At 40.1% G+C, this 20,570-nt stretch overlaps 1 protein-coding gene and 1 long non-coding RNA gene across 8 annotated transcripts in view; one reads left to right on the plus strand and one right to left on the minus strand.

Moving 5' to 3' along the window:
- LOC310852536 overlaps window positions 1-20,570 on the plus strand; it is an 84,198-nt gene that overhangs the window by 26,307 nt on the left and 37,321 nt on the right. For 2 of the 4 annotated variants that reach the window (XR_014568228.1, XR_014568229.1), the window contains exon 1: window positions 18,364-19,379. The exons of the other annotated variants lie outside the window; for them this stretch is intronic. This is a non-coding gene — a long non-coding RNA (uncharacterized lncRNA). Of the gene's footprint in view, window positions 1-18,363; window positions 19,380-20,570 lie in introns of those variants that run through there. 4 annotated transcript variants of the gene reach the window in all.
- The window catches only part of GALNTL6 (polypeptide N-acetylgalactosaminyltransferase like 6), a 456,612-nt gene continuing 453,471 nt past the window's right edge, over window positions 17,430-20,570 (minus strand). For all 4 annotated transcript variants that reach the window (XM_083755724.1, XM_083755726.1, XM_083755727.1 and 1 more), the window contains exon 13: window positions 17,430-18,351. In XM_083755724.1, the coding sequence (XP_083611850.1) occupies window positions 18,181-18,351 (171 nt within the window). In that variant the 3' untranslated portion in view covers window positions 17,430-18,180. The remainder of the gene's footprint in view (window positions 18,352-20,570) is intronic.

The raw sequence follows: 20,570 nt of genomic DNA on the forward strand, positions 1-20,570 counted from the left end.
CTTTCACAAAGAGATTAAGGGTAGAAGGTATAAACAATGAAGCTCTTCAGCACTTCCAGCGTGGCATAGGATTGGGTCATTAAAGGAGGGAGAGTTTTAGGTGTGTGTTTTGCAGAATCTTGTGATCTCGGGTTATATATATATATATATATATATATATATATATATATAATCACTTGCTTTGTCTTCTTCCCCTTAAAGTAAACCTTTTCTTGAAAACCTGTTCTTCAAAAAACATTTGATTTGTGGGCTGGGAATAGTGTGGATAAGTAATACTAATCCAACAGGGTTGGGGTTTTTTTGCAAGTCTGTAGTTCATTTAAACCCTAAACAGTGGATATAAGAATACATTGATTTCCTTTCCAGCCAGCTTCTGTTCTGCTGCGGTTCAGCTTATGGCAGAAAGGTGTTATGAGTTCTGCTATCTGCTGTGGCAGAATTTTTGTAGTTAATCAGGTTATAATTACATAGCTCCACACCATTCATTTCACTGTAAAGGCTATACATTTCAGTGCAAAGGAAGGACAATGCAGAAAGGGGGGGGGGAGTCATCCATTACATACTGTTTGCAGACTGAAAACAAGAACAGTGAATGCCACTTGTATTCTCTGGATTGATTTCCGTTTTGGACACGGAGTGAATAAGCAAACACTGGCAATTTCCACTCCCATTTCTTTTTCTGTCAGAATTCTCTGACAACCCTACCCTAAACCAACTCTGTGACTGTCCCTGGTAATGACTTCAGCACACAGCCTGGCAAGTTCGAAAATAGGAAGATAGAATAGGCAGGTCTGCCTTCTGTCTTTTTTGTGGAAATACTTTGATGGCTTCACAACTGAATTCAAATGCCACATGTCACTAATGCTCAGGCAAGTGAAAACATTTTTTTTTTTTCAGTAAAAAAAGAAAAGAAGAGAATGCTTTATGGAGATTGCATCAAAATGTTTCAGTGTGGCTTGTTGCTGCTCAGGATTCCAGACACACTACTCAATTTCAGCCTCCCCAGTTTTCTATCTCCCCAGTGTTGGATGGATTTTGTAGGTAGACTAGTATATATTCTTTTATAAAGAATGTGTGTATTCTTGTATAATTTATCTTCCCTATTACTCACGTGTGTGAGCAGAATGTTTAAAGTAAATCAGTTTAGCGTTTAGACTTAATACGCTTAGAAGACTTAAAACACCATCCCTTGCAGCATTAAAGTGCAAACTTTGGGACTAGGCTGTGTAGCCTTAGTTTCGATTTCTCCAGCCTCCAGTAGCAGACTGGACGTTTCATATTTTCTCCTAATAAAAGAAGCACGCAGACTGTAAAGTAAGCATACAAAATAGTGTTTACTTACATAGAGTCTAGCACTCAATTCCAGCAGTAACAAAAACAAGGTAGGCAAATTCTACTTCTGTTTCGTTTAATTGAATTTCTTTCATAATACAGTAAAACTACAGAAAATACATATTGAATAGGTAGAATATGGAGTCCTACTTAAAAGTAATTATTAGCCTTTCCCACCCACTGAGCACAGAAGCTCCTCCCAACTCTCACCTGGCACCATTCCTTTTTTCTCCCAGCCCTCCCTCTCTAAGAGACTGAACTTTCCTTGTCGCTCAACCAGGGTCCCCCATCAACCATCTTCCATCTGAATATATAATCTCTGGACCTTAATAAAGGCCCCAAACAGAGGACTCCAGAGAAAGAAGAAAAACAAAGAAGAGAAACAGTAAGGGACAGTAAAAAGAAAGAAAAGAGATAGGGAAGAAAAGAGAGAAAAAATATAGTGAAACAGACAAAAGAAAAAGAAACATTGGAAAAAGGTACAAAATGAAATGTTCTGATTTGCCACCTGCTGGTTATATTAAAAAAGAAAATATGTTTATTTAAAACACTCAGTCTATGCTAACATCCATCTTCGCTTTCTGTTAAACAATATTTCTTCTAAGTCAGGGTGTCTCAGAATCATTCATTTCTTTTCCCCACAAAAAGTCCAAGATGGGTTCCTTAATTGTTATTATTGATAAATGTCAACCATAATTTTTCCTTTACCTTCATTAATTCCCACTACCATAACTCCAAACTGAATGCTAATAAAACCTTCTACCAATCTCCATCTTAAAGTCTCTCCACTGTGATCACACATTGGACCAGTATTACATACCCCCCCATTATATTAGTTCATGTTTAGTTCCGTATGTTTAATTCCATTTCCTGTTTTTCCGTTTCCTGTTGGGTTTACGATAGTATTCCAGTCTCCTCCTCTAGGGTCTTCTATTTTCATTTCCCCCCAGTCTTTTTCCAGAGAGAGAGTACCATAACTTTAATAGCATCATTCTCTGAATTCACTCAAGATTGTATGCCGAGTACTTTCTCTCTGCTAGAATGGAAGGAAGGCCAGGACTGAAGTTTCCCAAAGGCCACCACCTCCTGAAGCAGTCTGTTCCACTGTTGAACAGTTCTTACTGTCAGAAAGTTATTCTCGGTGTTAAGTCAGAAATTCTCCTTTCTTGTAACTTGAATCCATTGGTACGGTTCCTACCCTCCAAAGCAGGAGAAAACAAGCCAGAGAACTCAAGGGAAGTGATGTCACAAAGTGTCTTCTCCAGTAATCAGGAACTCTCTGAGTCTTAACCTCGTCATACCCTTATTTAGCAAAATTGGATGGATGTTTTGACTGCAAACACCCACACCCACTCCTTACCCTGCAACAAGTGCTTAGTCTTCCATGGACACTAAGCATGCTCAGTCTTCAATGGGGGCATTTTCCCCTTAGTAATTTCCCCCTCCCTCCAAATATTATGTGTGTGTGGTTCTGCAAGCCTTGGAGTTTCCTCAAGCTCCTGTTACAGCCTCCTTCGTGTTTCAGTGTTTCCAGAAGCAATAGCCCTCACAGCCTGAACATTGGAGACATTTGGAGATGGGGGGAATTCTTACTGTTCTAAATGTTTTCCACTGCTGTAATTCACTGTACCTGACACTGTCCAGGTGAGTAAGAATCACCCTGATGACTACTCTGACACTTAGAAGAGCAGTTATTTTCTCTTTAGCTTGACCTTTTCCAACATCAATGATTGTCGCAGCATGACTCATTATCCTGCTTGGAGGAGCAGTCAAACCAGCTATGACTGAAACTAGTGGCTTGGCATTCAGGCCAGAATTAACTTCCTTTAAGATAGTGGCAGCATCCTTTTTGGCACTGCCACTGGTCTCTCCAATCAATATAATCCCCTCTGTTTGAAGATCACTCAGGAACACATCAAGGCAATCAATAAAATTCATTCCGCTGAATGGATCTCCTCCAATTTCAACCCGAATAGCTGGCCACAATCGAAACTTATGGCAGCTGATGAACAGCTTTGGCTGTGCCTGCATTGCAAGGTTCTCCAATTGCCTTTTGTTCAATGTTGTGTTTTCATTGCCTTTTCCCTTTTGTCCCTTCCCAAGTGTGTACAGCTAAGCATTTTTCTTGTATCTATGTTAGCCCAAGCTGGGTTATTCCAGAGTTACTCAACTGTTCCTCTGAATGGTTTCCTTGGCTGCCACTCTCTGAGGCTGACCTTTCAATTTGTTTTTGCACACTACTTGTCTTTGTTTCGTTTATATCCCACCTTTCCTCTAAGGAGATCAAGGTGATGTTTGTTACCCGCCATCTCATTTTATCTACACGACAACCCTGTGAGGTAGGCTAGGCTGAGATAGAGTGACTATCCCAAGGTAACCCAGCAAGGGCCATAGCTAAGTGGGGATTCAGACCTGCATGTTTCTGATCCTGGTCCAACACTAGGGTATGCTAATATACAACAGTAATTATATTGGTGTTATATTAAATGATATATTAAAAAAACAACAACAGGACTACATTGATATTATATTTCCAATGTGCATGGAAAAACATGATTGGTCACACCTGCACCATACATTTAAAGCACTCCTATACACTTTAACAGTCATAGCTTCTCCCAAAGACTCCTGGGAGGTGTAGTTTTTTAAGGGTGTTGAGGGTTTGTAGAATCATAGAGTTGGAAGGGACCCTGACGATCATCTAGTCCAGCCCCCTGCAATTCAGTTATTAAAGAGACCTTTAACAAACTACCATTCCCAGGATTGTTTGGTCGAAGTAATTACTTCTAAAGTAGTACAGGCAACTCCCGTTTTGCGTGCGTTCAATGGCTCTCGTTAATGGATGCTTATGGGAGGTGGGAAGGGAATGTTTTGCACTGTGATATCCCACCCCCAGAAACTTGGAAGGATGGAACAGTAGCTGGGTGGGTTGGAGTTCCAGGATGTTTGTTCAGGTTAAACAAAAACTCTCTCACAGAAAGATGAAGACATTTGTAATGAGGTTGCCAATTTTACAGGGAAAAAAGCACAATAACTTTAGCATGAAGTAATCCAGGGGCAGGATTCTAGACACAATGCTGATTGCACTCAACAGCTACAGATCATTATCCATAAAGGGGAGGTGTGTGAATGCTGGGAGGGTTTCTGCCTATATGCAATAGCTGGAGAATGGCCTTCAAGGGCCCCTGTTTCCAAGTTCTATGTACACGCCAGCATTGGCTGATAGTGGAAAAGTTTCCATTGTGAGTTTATGCGTAAGAAAAACAAGAGCAAGATAAAAAGGGCATTGATGCTACTTATCCAAGCTTTAAAAACCTGATAAAATGAATTCAATTAAAAAGGAGGCAGGGTGCGCATGCAAGTGGATCTCAGCTTCTTTCTTCACATCTCCTGGCAGGCTGCCAAGCGCAAAGAAACTGAGACTTCCTTGTTCCTGAGCAACATTTTGGCCTATAATTCTCCAAAATCTTTAAAAAGGATTGTATAGTAGTACCTCGGTTTACGAACTTAATCTATTCCGGAAGTCTGTTATTAAACCAAAACTGTTCTTAAACCGAGGTGCGCTTTCCCTAATGAGGCCTCACACTGGTGGTGGCCTTCCACTGTTCGGATTCCGTTCTTAGACTGAGGTAAAGTTTGCAAACCGGGACACTACTTCCGGTTTTGTGGAGTTCATAAACTGAATTGTTCGTAAACAGTACTGTTCTTAAACCGAGGTACCATTGTATCTGCAGTTTGCTTTTACCTGGAGCTAAGCTTTGTTTAAAAGATCACCTGCGTTTATCATGCTGGAATACTACAATGTGCATTTTCAACTAGGTGGCAAATAGATTTATTCCTGTTTTCCCTCTGCCTGCCTATAACCTTCCCATGTGCAGAAGGAATGGCCCCCATAGTCAAGGAAGGCAATGTGAAAAGTCCTCTTCCCAGCATTTGGTCTCTGGTCAACTGCCTTGCTGATAGTCCTGCTTGATTTCCAAGAATGCTGTTTTACTTCCTTTTTGAGCAGTATTTCCAGTCAACTGGACAATTGCCCTGATTCTAGCTACTTAATTAATTTTCCATTGTGAGGTTTGCTAAATTCTAGGTACTGATCAAGAGCTGGATTAACTACTCTTACTGTTGACATCCAGATTGCGTTTATCGGTAGTATGCAAGGAGGCAGGTTTAAGAGGCAATGTGCTGCTGTGGAAAAAGAACAGGGCTGCAATTCTAAGGACATTAAGGACTCATCCAGATTTCCTTTTGTGTCGTGCTTTCCAGGCACAAATCCATCTCCAAGCATTTTTCTTTTGTCCCACAACTTTCTGCAGGAAACTCCACTGTTTATCACTGAATCAGAACAAATAACAATTGGGGTTTCTGCTTGTAGGGTGACTTTGGGCCCTACAAAGTCATCTTTTCTCAGCCTAACTTACCTCCGAGAATTGTTGTGAGGAAAATAGCATGTGCACCATCCTGTAGTCCTTTGAGGGAAGGTCGAATACATATGTAAGACATAATAATATACAGCAGGTTTGGAATGCGTCCTGATCTCAAGTTCTACTCCCCCACCCTAAAAACCCCCACATTTCCTTCACACTATAAAATTATCTTCCTAGGCTTTCCCTGGAAATTTGCTTTTCTTACTGAAGGAATTAATTAGGATTTTTGTTTTTCTCGATGCATTTTCCACAATCAGTTTATCTAGAAAGAAGGAAAATGCCTTCGTTATCCTAATATGGTCTGCTTCAAGCTTTGTTATTCTCTTACAATTGATGGAGAACTGCTTTAGATGGATCTGATTCTAAACTAGATGGTTATTATTTTCATAACTGATCTTTCTTCCTACTTATTCATTTGCAAAGGGGAGCTGAGCAATTATAATTCCTCCAGCTTCCTTTGGGATCTGGTGCATATTTTTGTGCTGACTTTGTTATTCACAAAATGTCATTGTTTTTTTAAGGCAACCACTGCGATATCAATCAAGGCAAACACAATTGAACTGCCTATAACGAATTAGGCGCAGACAATTGAGTAATTGGAGTGATTAAAATGGCTGTCGACTTGATAGTTATCCTTCATGACTTGCTGATATTTTTAGTTAGTGTTTGATTACAGGCTCCTTCACGGCTCCCTAGAAAAGCATCAATGTGTTATCTTAATGGGAGTTCCTAGCTATCTATATATTTAAAGGTATTGATAATCAATGCTTGCTTAATTGAGGCTTCAGAAAAAAAATGCTTCTATAAATAAGCACTGGCTAAAACAATGCTAAATCAGTCTTTGAAGTCTAGCTGAAGTCAGTAGTAAAGGGCACTACTGTCCTGCCCACTTCGTGAAGGGCAAAAGCACCTCTGGATTCAGGAATTCTCTAGCATAGCCCTCCCCCCCAGCCTGCTGCTATCCAGATGTTTGATGGGAGCCATAGTCCAACAACATCTAGAGGGCATTAGGTTGGAGAAGGTTTCTCTGGCATCTGTGGCACGAGCTGTGGTTCTTTGTGCAACAGTTGCTTTTCCACCTGTGTTGATCTTTCTCGTCTGCTACAAACACCTGTGGTTATTTGTGGGAACTGCCCAATCACATGTAGATTGTACACAGAAAGTTGGGAAAGAGCCACAGCCAATGAGCATTGGAATCTGCCCCCCCCCCGAATGTGAGGTGACCCAATTATTCGAGAGTGAGCAGCAGTTGGATTACAAGCTTTTAAGCCGTGCATACCTGTCATAGATTCTGATATTGGCATTATTGTCCTCTGTTCCATTGCTGATGTTTTTATTGTTTTGCATTTATATATTTATTTGCCATTTTATGCATTTTAGGGAATTGTAAACATAGTGTGGAAGGAGGATGCAAGCAAATTGATTATAAATATATTATGAACACTTTGTAAGGAACACGATGTGCTTGGAGCGAAGAAATGAGTTTCAGTCTTTTGCTATCAGACGGCCTAATGTAAATATGCCTGCATATTTGTCGGCTGGATAGATTGCCAGGGATCACCATTGTATGTATTTAAGACACACATGTAGTTTGGCCACCTGGAAGTTTCAGCACCCAACATGCAGGGCAGAAGTGCCTTCTGAGCAAAATTGTCTCAAGAATAGAGAGAAGGCAAATGAGGTATGCGAGAATAGGAGTGGCAATGAAATCTTGTATAACCGTGGTAAAAAGTTCTGAATCTGAACTGTTATCACATCGCTCTGGAAAATATTCAAGCTGAAAAGAATAAATACACTAATTTTAGAGCAAAGCTTGCAAAATGTTCTGAAATGTTTTTACTCATTTCCCCATTGTCTTAATACATTGAAGTATAAAACAAAAACAAGAGGGGTAGTGTTTTTATTCCAAGTCAGGATGTTCGGTAAACATCTAATACAGGCATTTGCTCTTCCTTAATCCTTTAAGCCTGTCATTAAAATGTTATTTTGAGGCAACCATTCATCATTGATCAGTGTTTCTACATCCGTTATTTGTACTACATCTAAGCCGGCTCCTCAGCCAGCCCCAGTTGGGTATGCTTTCGTGTTTTGCATCAAAAGGTCTGTGTAACTGGATATGAAACATTCAAATGCCTTTAACATATATAGTGATGAAAAATAAGGTGACCCCCGCAATATAATAAAATGGCATTGTCTCCCGAGGCAGATGCATACTAACAATTTCATTTTTTAAAAAATGTACTTTACTGATTTTGACTTGCAATGGACCAATTTGTTTTCCTTAAGGGCATCAATCCAGGGGAAGAAGTGAAGCAACCTAGAGAGATCTGATTTAGGGGACAATCCTGTAGAAATGTATCAGAACGGAAGGACTTGTCTACACTGGAGTTTACTGTGTGTTTGCAGCTGTTTGTGTTTCCATTTAATTTCTGTCATCTTCATGATGTTAAACAACACCAACCTCCCACCGAAACTCAAATATTCAGGTATACCCAATAGGGGGATAGTCCAATAAGTTTGGGGAAATTGGGCTCCAAACCAACTTACATGATTAATTTGTTTCAGTATTTCTTACTAGGTGGATCAGTTGCCACTTCCTGCTACTTCCCTTTCCATGCCCACTATTTCCTTAGTACTTTCATTTCTTTTCTAGCTGTGCTCCTAACTAGCATGCTCCTGAACAGAGGAGCATAGCATTATACATTTACATATTTATTTTGATCCCTCAGATTTGCAGAAAACCCAGAAAACTGCACAAGCAAGCCACATAAATAATTTTGCGCAGAGAATTTGCAGTTGCCTGACGGTGCTTTTGTGCACTTCCTAGATGGGGAGAATTTTTTTTTAATTGCAAGTGTGTGCAGCTGTCTGCTAGCATGCCTTGTTAGGACTTGATCAGCATAATAAAATCAACTAATTAGAAGTTGTGGACCAACAGAAAAGGGAAACCTATTGGTATGAAAGGGAAAGATCAACATTGCAGCTCATAAACAAAGTCAGATTCAAATTGCTACTCCTATCTCATTTGAATGGTGGGAAATGGATCAACAGCTACATAATGCTCAAATGTGGACAAGCCCTAAGTCCCGTTGAGGACTTACTTCTAAACAGGCATGCATAGGATCGTGCTGTTAACTCTTGATTTCAATGTCTGAAGCTTCTTTATACTGAGGCAGACTGATGTCCCTCTTGTTCAGTGCTGCCTATTCAAGCTGCTGGTGGTTTTCCGGAGGAGATATTCCCTAACTCTTCTCCCTGGAATTATTTCTAATGGCAGATTCCAGCGATTGAACCTGCGACTTTTGACAATATATAAGGCACCTGCTTTCCCACTGAACTGTAGCCTCATCCTATTTGCATTCTGTTTTTGATACATGTTTTTGACCAAAACCACCTCACTGGCCAAATGGCGAGGCCCAGAGTCCCGAAGTAGGCCTACAGACCAAAGCATGGAGGCCTCGTTTGGTGAGGTCATACTTACTGGTGGTTGCCCATGTGTGTGGGTGAGATCACTTCAATTAGTCACATAGAGACTAACTAGGAATCATTGCGTGTGCAAAGCTTTCAGACTGAACCCTTTCACCTTAATTTGACGAAGAGTTATTGATTTATTTTGTTTTGCAGTTTTTGTGGAAAGCAAAGTAAAACCTCCAGAAGGGCTTGATTTCCAATTATATGATAAGATTGTATTTTATCTTAAACTGTAACTGTGCAGTCATTTTCCTTTCTCAAAGAAGCCTGCTGCATGTATGGCTACTGGCATTTCCCCTCATATTATTAATGGACTAAACACAAAAGCTTTCTAGGACAAATAATTGAAGTTTCCAGTAGTTAAACTGTAGGAAACGTATTCTTTTCATCAGCTCATGGGGTCTTGGCTGCCTGGTTTTCTATGCCATTTAGAAAGCCGCAATTATTACCACCTACATTTAATAAAGGTTTCAGTCTCGTTTACAGAACACTGAATCTGGGTATATACCCATAGTCCTGAAAGCAATTGGAAGAAACTTCGTCTTTAGTGTTGTTGTGGCAATAGTCTATCCAGCAGCAATGATACACAGACATAAGGGGATAAAGGGCGACCCTGCTGAGGCTTAATTGCTAACGCCCAGGCACTTTTGTTTGGGTGCTGTTGGATATAAGTGAATTTTTGTTTTTAATAACACTGAATCACACTTCCCAGTAAAGTTATTGTTTCAGATTTATTATACGGAACCATTCAGAGAAATCAGAGGTCCAAAAATATAAAAATTTCCACTCACTGGAGAAAAATTCAGATTTTAAAAATAAATAAATGAAAAAACACACATCTTGGTTCTAAGGAAGTAACATTATGAAGGCTGGAGTGGATGAGTATTGCTCTGCCAAGTGCTCCTGTTACACTTTTAGGGTCTGCTCATGATGGTCGTCCTTATTTCTCCTATGACACTAATTGCTGTCTAATCAATTTTCTTCAGACTTTGCTTTTCATTCAGCTAATGTCCCCTAAAGACCCACCAATACAAAATTGTACCTGTGCATACAGCAGTGGTTTGCCACTTGAAACACATCTGTGATAAAGACACCCATACCTAGGAAGGCAGCTCTCTGCATGATACCTACCAGTGATGTCAAACATACCCACAGCTATTTTGCACCTATGTGAACCTGAGCTCATTGTATCATCAGGAGTAAAAGTGCAGTCTGCTTAACTGCTTGTTGCACACTCTGCCTTCATTTCAATAGGACTCATATGTGCAGGATCCCTTGAAATGAATGGAGAATGCCAATTAGCAGTAGAATTTGGGGGAGGGATTGCATCCTAACTTGATAAACATACAGTATTTGGCCTGGTTCCAATATATAGCAGTGGCTTAGTTTAATGTGCCTAAGCCTTGCGCTTGTGTGTGGTTGCCATCATCTCTTCTTCCCTTGAATGGCTGTGAGGCTAGCAGAAGTTTTTGATTGGTTTCAATTAGCCACAGTTTAGTGTTATGTCCAAACTGTAAACTGAGGTTAATTTAATTTTGATTTGTGAAAACAAAATCAGTTAACTTTTTTTTTGTATTATCTGCTTCAGTTAAGTTGATTCTGTGTACAGAGCCAAATGCTAATCCAAAGTATTTGAGAAAGACTTCAAGAAAGTGGATAGTACTTTTACTGTTAATGCAGAAAACATGGGTGTTCCCAATAGCTGGAGATCATAATGTGGTAGCGAAATATGTTCCTTTGATACTGCTGTCTCAACATGGATTTTTGGAAGCACCTGGGATGTCTGGGTTTGTCTCTGGGCAAACATTTCTGGTATGCTAGTAGGAGGGTTCAGACATAATGTTAAGCCATGTTTTAGCCTTCCTAGGAAAACCCAACAGGAGGCTTGGGCTTGCAAGTACCACCTTTCTTCTCCTCCAGCATGGACATGATGAGGAGATAAGAAGCCCCTTTGTTTTTGATTAATCACAGTTTAGCATTATGTTTGCATTCAATGGTTTGTTGAAACAAGTCAGCTTATTAAACTGTCACCTGAGGCCTAAACAAACCATAATTAAGATGAACATGGCAAACCTAGATGGCATGGCAAACCGTGATTAAAAAGGAATATAAAGCTTCTTAAAACCACCTCATGGTTTTGCTGGATGAATAGGCAAATGCATGAATCTGACTTAGTTTTTTAACTGTCAGAATCTAACACTAAACTGTAGTTTGGTCTTCCATGTAAACCAGTCCATTTGCTGTTCTTTCTAAGTTATCATTCTATAGCTTGCATACTGTAAAGGGCTGCAATACAAAATCACAAAATTTAGTTATTTCACAAATGTTTGGAAGAAGGTTGACTACGAAACATGATGATTTATACCATCTGCTAAAGTTCTACCATATTTTGATATAGATGCAATGTACAATTCATATAACACCACCAGCCTGTCCCCCAAAAAGTTCAGTAATCCAGAAAAAGATTTCATGGCACAGACCCAAGAAAGCATGTGTGGGAGATCTGGATTCACGTTTCTTGAACAGTAGTACACTAAGCTGCGTGGAAAACCTCTTTTGAAATGAAGATTTCAAAAGCAATTTGTGATGTGCACAGGGGCTCATATTCAGAATAAAGATTCAAAAATCCCATTGGGCATTTGAATTAGTCTAGGTGCATTTAACGTAGCTGTTTGTATCCCAGTCTATGTGATTGTCTACACAATCCTATGGATATCTACAGCATCAATGGGACTTTCTTCCAGGGTAGGGCATATAAATTATTATTACTATTATTATACTGCAGCATTGCAGCCTTAATCTTTGGATATTAGTGAGATTTAGGAACATTAAACTATTACAGCCATTACTGGTACTTATGTAGAAACATGGCTGTATCCCAAGTGCCATGAGGAGCTTCCAGACCCTATTTTGGGGTAGGATTCAGTCCCATCCCAACAAATTCAGGCTGTGCAGTTAAAGCTGATTTGAAGCTCTTGTGAAACAAATCCACTTCCTTAAAAGATCAGGCATTTTCCTAATAACAAAAGTGACATGAAAATGCACTGAAAAGTGTGGCACAACACTTGCTTTGATGCAGCACCATCTAGCCTCTCCACAAACAAATCAGGATGAATGCTAATTAAATAGCCAATATCCTCCAATCTCTCCACAAACAAATCAGGTTGAACGCTAATTAAACAGGTTGTCTGGAAGCAACCATATATCCATGATTCATGGAGAAGAAAAAGGGCTGTTAGTGTTCCATAAATGCTTGTTTTTGACCTTGGCATGGTAATTCATGCAATACAATCACATGGGGGTTCCATAGTAGTTCTCAAGCTTCTTTTTGGTCAATAGGTTGGTCAAGCCGTCTTTGGATTTAGGATCACTTTTCTCATGCAGTACTCAAGTGTGAGGTGTAAAAACAGCCCTTCAATAAGCAGAAGACATATTCCACACACAGAAGAGCACTGATGTTCTTCCTTGGGAAGACTTCATAGAACTAATGCTTGGTTTACATGATGAGCTTACCGAAGAAACCAGCAGTCATAAATTTATTGGTAAACACACCCAAGCCATACATTTAAAGCATGTGGCTTTCCCAAAGAATCCTGAGAACTGTAGTTTGTTACGGGTGTTGAAAATTGTAGCTGTGATGGGTAAACCACAGAACCCAGGATTATTATTATTTGTGTCGACTCATATGCTTTTAAATGTATGGTGTGGATATTACCCAACATCACTATTGGTAGTTTCTGCTATCACCCTTATTAATATAGTCCACCTTTTTGACAGTTCTGTTTGCCACCCAGTTAAGCCAGAGTAATTGGATTTCACATGGCTTTACTCCCCAAAAAGTGAACGGGACTATACTATGTAATGTTCAAACACTTTAGCCTAACTTGGGCGAGAGGAGAATGTCCCCCAGTTTGAAGCATTTGTAATTCATTCTTGATGGGTATGGGCCTGGATAGCTCAGTTGGTCTAGAGCGTGGTGCTGATAATGCCAAGGTAGCAGGTTCGTTCCCGATATGGTACAGCTGCGTATTCCTGCATTGCAGGGGGTTGGACTAGATGATCCTCGGGATCCCTTCCAACTCTATGATTCTATCCAGGTGTTGTGCTTATTGTACAAGCAGAAGTAAAACATACTTGGGCAGCCATTAGGCAAGCAAGGTTTTCTTACCTCTTATTGCTTGCTGGGCCCACATTACTCTACAGACATAGCAGGGTTACTGTGCCAGCAGAAATTTCTCATTTCTCCTTAAATAGGTACTTAAGGGGGAGATCATGAAGTGTGCAAGCAAAAGAACTGCATACCCCACCGTGCTCTGTGACAGGTTGTCCCCTAAACCTGGCTACTCACAGTAAACAGGTGTGCATTATTCCTCCTGTTTATTAGACCTCAGGTGCTGATGATAAGACTGCCAGTAAATGGAAAGCAACCTGGTTGGTGCTTATTGCAAGGGATATCTGTCCACTGTATAATAGACTAATAACACCATATTCATTTCACTGAGCTAGTATACAACCGTTGTTAAGGTGTCAACTTGTCAGAGAAATCAATGGCAATTTTATCAGTCCCTATCTATTTTAAGAGAAGCCATTTTTATCCCCAAGAACAATTCTGAAGAGTAAACACTCATTTCTTTAAGAGCGTTTCATCTATACTCGGAGCATTGATGTGTGAATTGCAATTCACTATTCAGGCATCCAAGCATGACACTTGATATCAGTGCTGAACAGAGTGTGTTTTAACACACTACTCCAGCTTTTCTACAATCAAATCTTCACTAATAAGAATGGAGACCTTGTTACCATGTCATGACCTGTGGATTGAGATAGCTACCTTTGCTGTGTCAATAATTTGCACAGATGAAAGAGCTGCTAATATTGCCTAACTGAAAATATTTCTAGTACTTTTTTATTTTGTTTTCAGGATGGGGTCTTTGCAAAAAAAAAAAAATCCATTTCTTAAGTGGTTTACAGCTTCAAGTTTGGGCTGCTAAGGGGCTGCATTTGGGTTACCTTAGGACTTCAACAATAATCAGGTTGGATGCCACACATCATGTTGACATGACAAAGCACATTTGAGGACCCGATAGAAATATATGAAATAAATGTTATAATGCTGTGCCAGTACCAGGACACCATTAATGGTAACAGTATCCAGCATTTGTCATTAAAAAACGTTCTACAGAAAATTATCCTTTGCAGAATTCAGAAGAGTGGCTGTGGTCCAACATGGCTCATGCCAAGATCACTGAAGTCCACTGACCTCAGTAGCCCTAAAGCAAGTCAAACACTGTGGTGGATTTGTGCTGTGTGCCAGTCTGTGCAGTGGTTAAACTCGATTATTGTAAAGTGAATACAGATGAGCAATTACGCGTATTTTGTTTCCAAGTACAACAGTTCATTAGTATTTCAGATGACATATTTGTTTTTGTTTTTTTAAGGCTTTGATTCCCCCCCCCCCACCGCCTAAACTCCGCCTAGTTTGTACAATCTTTCAGCCTAGTTTGTACTGTTCGATACTGGGTGTGAATGTTTCGCTTTCATTACAATTTATCTTTGAGAAGGAGAATTACTGCATCAAGCCAGGTATTTGACTAGATGACCTCAAGGCCCTTTTCAACTTTTTGATTCTATCCGTGTCAAAACAACTTTCAGAAATATCTCTATAGCCACTAGCACCTTAGAGATCAACTAAGTTTGTTTTGGGTAATTTTTGTACTGGACAGTTTTTTTTGTTTTTTATGTTGACTGTGTCAGACCAACAACATGGCTACCTACCTGAATCTATAGCCACTGTTTGAGATATTTCTATTCACTGTTGGGAGTTTTCATTGTTGGGGGTTTCTATGTTGCTTTGAAAAACTGGTTCTCTTTTGATGTCCTTCAGTAAGGTTTACCGCAATTTAATGTCACAATTGGCTAAGATTTATGCAGGGTTTATCAATCCTTCACACAATCCTGCTTCACTCCCAGTCACTTAAGCACCCTGCATGCAGGATTGCACCCTGACTTGATAAATATATCTCATTACGATTTGAAATAGAGCTATATGAAGTAATCTATCTCACTTTAACATGGGAATTTTGACATTCTAGCATATGCATCTGAATGCTATAGATAACATGGACCCACTAAGAATGTCCTGGTGACCTAGAATCTATGCCTTCTCCCTTGTCATCTCCTGCTCACAGAAAAGTAGTTGTCCAATTCATTTGCCATGAGCAGAATCTAGCTATTGTTATCTTTTCTGTGTGGGTTGGAATCATAGTGTACAAAACTGTATGTCCTGTTGATGGCAGATGAATCAGATTAGCGGCTAGGGGTAGGGAAGGAAGAAGGCAAGCATTGTGAACAGATGGGCTTGCATGTACCAATCCCTGCAATCTGGAAATTCATCCATTCTACACTGCATGCATAAATTTGACCAGCACTGCTGCTCTACAGATAAAGCCATTGCCATACATGTAGACGACTAAGGAACAAACATTCCACCTTAATACATCGCCAAATTAAGGAACATAAATAGTTGTTCAGAACAAATTTGTCACATGATATAAATAAAAGTGGTATTTTACTCCACTTACGTCAAATCATGAAAACTGAAATATCTGCATCCTTGGTTCCTTCAACATTCAGTTTTGGAATTTAAGTACAACTGAAAGATGGCTGCCCTCCTCTTAATATTAGGAACCTGAAAGGTGTCTGCTCCTTCATCTCTGTCAAGGAAGGAGAATGGTATAGCAAAACAAATTTTAAGGTGCTTTTTCTCACATGATAAAATATGAAGGCTTTATGTGAAGATTTGAAACAAAGAACAAGACAATTCTGACTTGAATTGGAGTAACTAAATGCTAAAATTACTTTTCAGATGCACAGTTTGGTTTGATAACTACCATTTTTCACTTCCAGCTTCTCATTTTGCCTGAATCTTAAGGTGGCAGCTTCCAATGTGCATTTACTGTGCTATAATCCATACTTTCTATATAAGCATCAAAGGTAGCATCTCTTGTTAACATCATACATAAAGAAAACGTGTACCCAGAATAGACAAAACTACATGGTGTAACTTCTCCGTATCCAGACTGCAGATTTGAATGCTCACCCCTATTTGCCAACCAAGAGCCAGGGCGAACAATCAGCAAAATCATGTGATGTAACTCTTCAGTATACTTGACATTGCATATATGAATGCTCACCCATATAAAATTCTCCCCACACATCGGGGGACGGGACAATAACATCAAGTTTAGGAGTCAGTTGTTCTCACATGTTATATTAAAAATATATATACAGTGGTACCTTGGGTTAAGTACTTAATTCGTTCCGGAAGTCTGTTCTTAACCTGAAACTGTTCTTAACCTGAAGCACCACATTAGCTAATGGGGCCTCCTGCTGCTGCCACACTGCCGGAGCACAATTTCTGTTCTCATCTTGAAACAAAGTTCTTAACCTGAAGCACTATTTTTGGGTTAGTGGAGTCTGTAACCTGAAGCGTATGTAACCTGAAGCGTATGTAACCCGAGGTACCACTGTATGGGGAAACATTGAAGCATAATGATCCCCACCTGTGGCCTGCACTGGTGTCCAGCAATGAGCACAGCATCTGATTCTGCTGATTGTGAAATTTGGTTCTCAAAAGCAGGTTGCTTTAAGTGGTTCCCCCAAAAAGATTGGAAACATGTTCTTAGGATGTTCACAGTGTGCAGCTACAGAAAAGCTGCATAACATGATATGGTAGATTTAGTTAAGCGCCTGCAGTGGAATTAACTGAAACAGTTGGCAGTTGCCTACAGTTTCAGCTGCTGTTCTACATAATGCCCAACTACTTTAATAGAAACTCCACAGCTGCCTATAGCCTTCTATAGCCATTCCTGCAGCACTGAGTTAGTACTGGTAGAATCCGACAACGTTTAGCTCCAGGGAGTGTATTTGGCCACAAACTTGCCTTGTCAGACTCATTATGCTTCATCTCTTGGTGATTGTATTGATCTAAATCCACTTATGCATCTTTTAATAAAAAGTGCCAGGAAAGAAATGCAGTGTTCCAAGCAGAAATCCTTTCTGAAAACCTTACATTGTGTTGCTATTATAAATAACATATCTACTTTTTAAAGATGAAGGAGGATGTGGTCACTTTTGGCTCATCCCATCAATGGTGACTTGATAAGTATGAATGATTGCAGATGATTGTTCAGCAACACCATGTAAAATGGATGGAAATTTTATTTAATTGCTGTGATGGAAATTATTCTTTCTTCAACTGCAGAAGAGAAATGGTCATTTGACACCTTACAGTCATTTTCATGCTTCATTCAAAATGCAACTCTAAAATTACTCTTACATTGCTTTTCAGCCATTCCCATTTCAACAGTGAAAGGAATGTACTAGGGAGGTTCTTAACATTATCTGTTATAACACCTTATTTAAATAACCCTCTTAAACCTGACTTCCACCAAGGGAAAGGAATGGCGCTAGAACATCCATCTTGTTTTACAGTTCTGAGACACTGACAGTATCCATTGATGTTTCTAGTTCTCTACTGGTGGCACCTCAAGATTCCCACATAGCACTCATGCACTCCATAGTATCCCCCATAAGTAACAGCAACTATTCAAAGCTACTCACTATAGTAGGGTTTGACCTGAGAAACTCTAAAACTCTGTTTAACTTTATTAACATGGAGTGTTTGGAAACATTTTTTTAAAATAAAGTTTTCCCTTGACCAGCAAGGGAAATTGTCAGCCAGGAGGCCTCCAGCAGCAGCTGGTGAGGTTCTCAGCCAAGTTCTTCAGATATTGTCCACCCGCAATGACAGCTCGTTGGCTTCTGCCCTGGCATTTACTTAATCTTCAGAACAGATTTCCTGGCACTAGGAAACTTAATTTCTGACTCCTTTGACCCAGATGCTGGCCAAAATCTTGTTTGCAATCTGTACAGAACAGTCTGTTTTTTCTCCCTAAGAGCTGGTTTTTTTGCTGTTAAATTTCTCTAAAACAGTCATATTAATATGCTCAAAAATCCACTGTTGAGTTTCAGATAAAGGATCACATCTGTTCATGAAAATCTTCTTCTCTGCCGGATTGCAATCAATGCAGCTGCTGCTCACCGGATGGAACAAAGTTTTGTCCTGTGGGGATGAGAACAAAAACGCATTAAGAAGCAAATGCCAGCTGATTAAAAATGGCCATGTTTTGGGGAACAGAGGTTTTATAAAAGTCAAGCCAAGCTTCTTTAAGATTTGGACAGCTCTTCTGCCCAGAATAAAACAGAGCAATGGTGTAGAATGCTTCCAGACTATTTCCAGCGTATTGTATGTAGGTGGCTGTCTAGAGTAAAATATTTAACATTTATGAATGAAGGCACTGATATTAAAGACAAGCCTGGATGACTTGCAGAGGATCTGCTCCCTCATTTCCCACAACTGCAACTCTGTGCCAACATGCTTGATCACTGAGCTTTACTCCTGCACCACTTCTGTGGCAATTGGTTGTCTGAATCATTCACCAACACCACCGTGGAAGGGAAGTAGTGCAGTGGTAGAGCACCTGATTTCCATACAAAAGGCCCCATGTTCAATCCTTCGCATCTCCAGGAAGGGCTAGGATGGTCTGAAATCACAGAGAGATGCAGACAATCAGTGTAGAAAATGCTCAGCTAGATGGACCATTCGTCTGACTTAGTGCAATGGGGGGTTTTCAGATGCACTGTTGGTTTGATAGCTGCTATTTTCCACTTCCACCTCCTCATTTTGCCTCATTTAGATTATTCTTCCAGCATCTAGAGATGCAATCTTGGCAGAAGTTGTGTCTGTAGGCTAGTGTCACTGCAAAGTAGCCCAGGCTATTAGGGCAAGTAGCTTCATTCCAAAGCCTCTTGTTGGGGCTCTCAGCCATAGCTTCACTATTGCAGTGCAACACAAAGGGAACTAATTTCTTTTCTCCTGTGCTATGAAGCAGCCCCAATGGGAAGAGAGCTCAAAAGGACTGCATCTCCACCACCCAAGGCCCAGCAAAAGCAGTGACCCTAATTTGGCAGAGGGTAGCAAAGGGGCTTCTGTTCAAGCGCCCAAACCGGAGCAACTCTGACTACCAGCAAGGGGGGGAAAGGTGAAGCAGCAGGCAATGAAATCAAAATCCCTGCTACAAAAAGAAGCAGGTATGAACATTTTGTTTGTGATGTTTGATCTGTGGTGGTTCTTTTGACCCAGTGATCCACCAGCTCCAATATTTGTTGCATTGGTCATCAAAGACCTGTTGCTGTGGACTGGGGATTGACTTTGCTGTTCTGCAATAAATTACTAAAGAGCAGTCTTTTCCATGTTGTCTTACATAAGATGCTCAACCCCACTGTTTTTCTGCTGAGGAAATTAAGCAGTGTTGCATTCTTTACAGAACACCCAGTTAATTTCACAGAAATCGTGCAACTGACTCTACATGTCCTAAACAAGGTTTAGATTTGCCCATTATGCATCATTTATTTGATTTCTAAACTAGTTTGGAAAGCACGAGGATGACGGCAAATAAACAAAGAAGAGGATGTGAGTCAAGGGTCCACTGGGGACAGGAACCCTGATCCGTTGGGGTGTTATCCTGAATCCTGTCCAGTAAACCATGCCCTATTTATTAAGAATTGCTTGTGCATTTAAAAACTTTTCTTCCCAGTGTATTCTGAGAATTTCCTTATTTTTCTTATGAAGTTCCTTTTTTCAGGTTTCCTATATGTATCTGGTTTGCCACTATGAGAACAGGAGGCTGGCCTGATCCAGCAAGATCTCATGTCCTTATGTTGGCATTGTTCTAATCACCATTTCTCAAGTTCAGAATCAATTGCGCATACAATTTGGTTTTTTAAAAAAATTAGTTTTAAAAATATTTTATTGTATCACAAAACAGATGAATAAGCAAAGAATTGGGGGGAGAGAGGGAGGAAGATGGGGTGTGTTGTTCTTTCATTCTGTTGCATAGTGTTAATTTAGGGGTTTGTGTCAGCATCATGTTGATAGTCTCTCTCTCTCTCTCTCTCTCTCTCTCTCTCTCTCTCTTTGTGTGTGTGTGTGTAGACATTGTGAGATGTTAGGGGTCCAAAGCTTGGTTGATTGTGTTCAGGTGGTTACATTGTGGTGTGGGGGTTGGGTTGTTGGGTCAGGTTAGTCGTGTTGATTTGTATGTTGTTGGTGGGGGTAGGTCACTGTCGTGTTGTGCTTTGTATGGTGATAAAGGGGAATCACACTGGGGTTAGATTGTCCCATGCTTATTTAGTTGGTTGGTTAACTTTTCTAGTAGGGCTTATCCCCATACATTTTGGTAGTCAGTGGTCTGTGTTCACTTTTTGAATGCTACACGCTTC

Source organism: Podarcis gaigeae (genome assembly GCF_964106915.1).
Source record: "Podarcis gaigeae genome assembly, chromosome: 9".
NCBI classification, from domain to species: Eukaryota; Metazoa; Chordata; class Lepidosauria; order Squamata; family Lacertidae; genus Podarcis; species Podarcis gaigeae.